The 4,808-nt window shown below is 35.6% G+C and overlaps 1 protein-coding gene across 1 annotated transcript; it reads right to left on the bottom strand.

Annotated features, from left to right (window-relative positions):
* Positions 1-3,336: 3,336 nt before the first annotated feature.
* On the bottom strand, positions 3,337-4,110 carry LOC119829666 (fork head domain-containing protein FD4-like). Its single transcript, XM_038352284.1, has one exon. The coding sequence runs from the start codon at positions 4,105-4,107 to the stop codon at positions 3,337-3,339; it is 771 nt and encodes a 256-aa protein (XP_038208212.1). The 5' UTR covers positions 4,108-4,110.
* Between the last annotated feature and the right edge of the window lie 698 nt (positions 4,111-4,808).

Raw genomic sequence — 4,808 nt, 5'->3', positions numbered from 1 at the left:
ACAGATTCGAAATTCAAATGTAATATTTTTTTATAATTAAGTGTAACAGTATTTATGGCCAGACTAAGTATTTATATGAAAAAAAAGTATATTCAATAATCAAAGATGTTTTTATTGGTATTTAAGGCTAACAAATCCTATCCTACTAACATTATAAATGCGAAAGTTTGTGAGGATGGATGTATGTGTATGTGTATGTATGTTTAGTACTCTTTCACGCAAAAAGTATCGAACCGATTGACAATGAAATTTGGTACGTAGATAGCTGGACAACTGGAATAGCACATAGGCTTCTTAACCCGATATTATTACGGATACAGACTTACGCGGGTGAAACCGCGGGGCGCAGCTAGTATTATATAATAGGGTGGTCTACGTTTTTATGCGCAACTATTATCAATCAAATATATGTTAACTGCTTCTTCAATCTTTCCTTTGCGTCAGTTATGTAGTCCTAAGATTCCGAGTCCTAAGACAAAAAGCGAATTTTTGCAGTTTTTATATTAAAATCCAAATATCCGTATGTTTTTAGAACAATTACGTAAAACTTTCAATATTTGTCCGATCTAATCTGTCACTGTGACCATGGGACCAGCCCATTGCCACTTCTATCCGATTACCATTACCAATTCCTTCTAGAAGTTGTTCTTACCCAGTGGCAGCGTTTGCCCTATATATAGTGCATTCTTGACGAACCTCAAGAACCTATGAACAGCAATCGGTTCCGGTGCTATGTGACCATTGAACATGATCTTAGTTTTATCAATGTTCATGAGGAGACCGATGTATTTGAACGTGTAACTATCCCAGGTTTACTTTAGGTTAGTTTCGAAATTCTAAAGACAATATAGAATTAGGAGCACTGACAAAGAGGGTCTACGTTCATCAACCTTTAACTTTAATATCGGGATAAAAAGTTGCGTATATGTCATTCCAGTTTTCCAGCTGTCTACGTACCGAATTTCATTGCAATCGATTTAAGTTACAAACACACACACATCCTTACAAACTTTCGCATTTGTAATATTAGTAGGATAGGATTAGAAACTTGTTAAATTGAAACCAACATAATATTTTAAATAGTTAGTGCTATAAAGGTATTTGATTATGAAACGGAACCATAATTAAAGTAAATTTCGTTCCCAATCAACTTCTAAGAAAAATGAAAAAGAAATAAGTCATTATTAGTTTAATATGAGTTAACTGAAAATGATAGCATAATTGAATTAAATTAATAGACTGTGAATGAAAGCTATTTGGCGAGATCCCGTCTCTTGATCGAATTTATGTTGTAAAATATGTAAAATTTTCTCCCGACAGTTCCTACATTAAATATTTGTATATTTACAAATAAAAAGCAGATAAAATCTAGTTCGAGAAGATTTTGCTTTCAGGAATTCGAAGACGCTTCTATAAATCGAATTGTCTTTTACGATTATATACTCAATATTCTTACGAACTCTTTTAAACCATAGAAATCTGATGCTATTAAATAGAATTGTTACAAAGGTAAACCAGCTGAAATATAGAAACGCTGAGAAATAATTTATTTATAAATTTATGTAGCAGAAACCACATTATCGATTTAATGAGTGCTAAGTTCTGACCTTCTTTATGTTACACCCACGTGCTATTAGAGCGGGTACCGTCTTAAGGTAAAATTTATATAACAACTATTTATGATACATAATTTGACTAAATATAATAAGCCGTCTAATTAATTTGCCGCATAGATAGGCCTCAAGAGATTTTTATTAGAGGAGATGAAAAATTTTAAATTCTTAATGAGGTTTTCTTTTATTTTTTTGTCATTAATAAAAATGGAAAACGATTGGTAGAGAATTTTATAACATTAGAAATGTTTCATGAAATATAATATGTATTTGTAATATGTATGCATCCTTTAAAGCTGTGCTTTATATATTGCATATTGTAAGCGTTTAAAGCGTTCTAAGCCTTTGAAATTATTATTCAAAATGTAAAATACTAGAACGATTCTTTTGACCAATTTATGTAGGTACCTAATGAAGATAAGGCTTAATAATTCTATTCAATTTAACTAAAAAAGTGTTAGTTATTTCAGCTGAAAACCGAATAATAAACATAAATTTTATAAAACAAATTCCAATCCTAGCGGAGATAAATCCATCAAACTAAGGGAGTAACTAACACACACGACTTTACTTTGTATAGGTACATAAGAAACATGATTATACGAAGATGATATTATGTAGCATGTAGGTATAGTACAATGTAAGTTTAAAGATACAATAATTAATTAATTTAATCTGTAAATAACGTATGAGAGCTACCTGCCCTCTGTTTATTGGATTATGTATCAATTTATGTCAAAGGTTTAAAACTTAGAAAAATCAACTGTTCTTAAATATAATAACAAAAATAAATTATAACGTTTCTCGTTATATTGGAGGTCTTTTCAGGAACAGTAAGCTTGCAAATTATACGCAAATTTCCAATAAGATTGCAAATTCTCGAATGAAATTCGCGGTTTCTCTAGGATTCTTACTTAGGATATATTTAAAGGGAATAGATGAATAGATTATTTTTAGGTTGACCGATGATATGACCCCTAATCATAAGTGTTAACATTCCAAAAATTATTAAGACATGAATTAACTAATATGTGTGTGGCTTATGTATGGCTATGGCCTATGGATATGGCTTGTATATATATATATATATACCTAGATAAGATGATCGTAGACGCAAAGCAATTTGGAACGATCCGTGTATTATAGGAAATTGCATTCATGTACATTTATTTTTTATATATTCACATGTTGCGGTTTTTTATGCCAGAGAGGGATACCGAGCTGGTGGGTATCTTGATGGTAAGCAATTGCCCCACCGCACATGAACCCAGAAGCCCAACCTCTGCAAATTCATTGCCCGCTTTTAAAGAGTAAGGTATATAGAAAGAATATTTTCACATAATTACTCTAATTTGTTTATAATTTTAGGGCACTTATAAGTTAATATCAGCGCTCAGTATGCAGAAGTAATTAATTAAGTTAATAACAGTAACATTATTAAATTAGCAAACAAGGAAAATAATTTTCATATAAACCTCACGCTATTACGATACACTGATGTTATTTTCTTTGTTTAATAAATTTAATAAATTGTGATTATTTCTTAACATTTATGTTGTTGTACTGCCAGTTGCTACCTTTGGCGTTAAAAGCATGTGTAACTCGCACTCTACAACTAGTGCAATATAATTCCATACAAGAAGATCAGAAAGAACTTAGAGTTTTTTATATAGTTTATCACCTAAATAACATACTTCCAATAAAGGATTTAAGCACTCACCATTCATGAATTAAGCGTATAATGTGAGAATTGACTCGTATCTCGCCACGTCCAAAGCGGTGGCAGGCAGGATTGCTGCAGTCCAGCCAACAGCTCCGCATGGTACCTCTGCGCCGCCAAGAGGTACGGAGCTGGGAGCGGCAAGGGGTAGTGAGGCTGTGGCGCTGGAGGAGGGGAGGGGGACGACTGCCTCGGCTCAGGCTCCAGAAGGGCATCAATCGTAAATGCTCGTCGTGGCCGCGGCCCCGCCGGCAACAACGCTGATGTGTCTGGTGCATCTAGAGGATCAGGACTAGGTCGCGAACACATCGCCATTGGTGCGTACATTCCACCAGACATCCCAGAAGCTGGCGTTGATCCCGCCTGACGCGCTAAAAACGCCCTGTTGAAGCTGGCCAGCGCTGCCAATTCAGCGTTTAAACTATCCTTCTCTCCCTTATGCAACTTGAACCTCTTGCGTCTCCGTAACAGAGATCCATTTTCGAACATATCGAATGCTTGCGGATGAAGGGTCCAGTATGCACCTTTTCCGGGCCGATCTGGTCTCCGCGGTACCTTTACAAAGCAGTCGTTGAAGGACAGATTATGGCGCAGAGAGTTCTGCCAGCGCTGTGTATTCCGTCTGTAGTATGGAAACCGATCGGTGATAAACCGGTAGATCTCTGATAACGGCAACATGCGTTCCGGCGAACTCCAGATGGCCATGGCCGTGAGCGCGATGTATGAGAACGGTGGTTTCTGATCCCCGTACGATTCACGGGTCGGCCGAGGCATAATTTAGCACTGAAACGTTTGTATATAATCGCGTTGTATTTTCAGCAGCACGTCTCTCACTAGTTAATGGAAGATAAGAACTGGGCGATCGGGCACGAGTCGCGGCGCGGCAAGGCGGGGCCGCGAGTGCAAGCGCCTCCCTCTTCGCCACTCACCAATCGCCGTCATCTTAGTTTGCTTTTGTTTTTGTCGGCTCCGGACCCGTTACAGAAGAATTTAAATTGTTATCACGTTTACATTATACAAAATTTATTCGACACCGACACTTGAGCTTGTTTCGAAATTGCAATGATTAAAGAAGTAGTACTTAGTGGTGTTGAGAGCACGTTGGATTCAGGCCGATCGTTATACATTGATTTGTAATAATCTTGTTTATACCTAAGCCGCACTAAATAAAAGCAAAAAGCGTAAAAAGTTTGTTTTTTCACAAAAAAAAGAAACCTTTTACATTTTCTCAAGTTCTAATTTAAAAATAATCATAAATAATCTACTGTTATATATTTCCTACGTAGTGGATATATAACGTTTCAGGCTGTAGCTTCATAAGCTTTTGAAAAAACTTATTGCGACTTAACAGTGATAGGCATAAGGCAATTTATTTTTCAATTGATGAACCAGTCACATTTATACTAGCCTTTAATTAGTATTAATTACACGAAAAGAACATTAATATAATTAGAATTGCAAGCAGTAAATTAAGC

Source organism: Zerene cesonia, chromosome 10 (assembly GCF_012273895.1).
Source record: "Zerene cesonia ecotype Mississippi chromosome 10, Zerene_cesonia_1.1, whole genome shotgun sequence".
In the NCBI taxonomy this organism is placed as follows: domain Eukaryota; kingdom Metazoa; phylum Arthropoda; class Insecta; order Lepidoptera; family Pieridae; genus Zerene; species Zerene cesonia.
Note: the sequence above shows the minus strand (reverse complement) of the source record. Positions and strands in the feature narration are given on the sequence as shown.

What these genes read in the sequence shown, in the direction of transcription:
- LOC119829666 (XM_038352284.1), bottom strand. Translation starts at nt 4,107, where the DNA reads ATGCCTCGGCCGACCCGTGAATCGTACGGGGATCAGAAACCACCGTTC.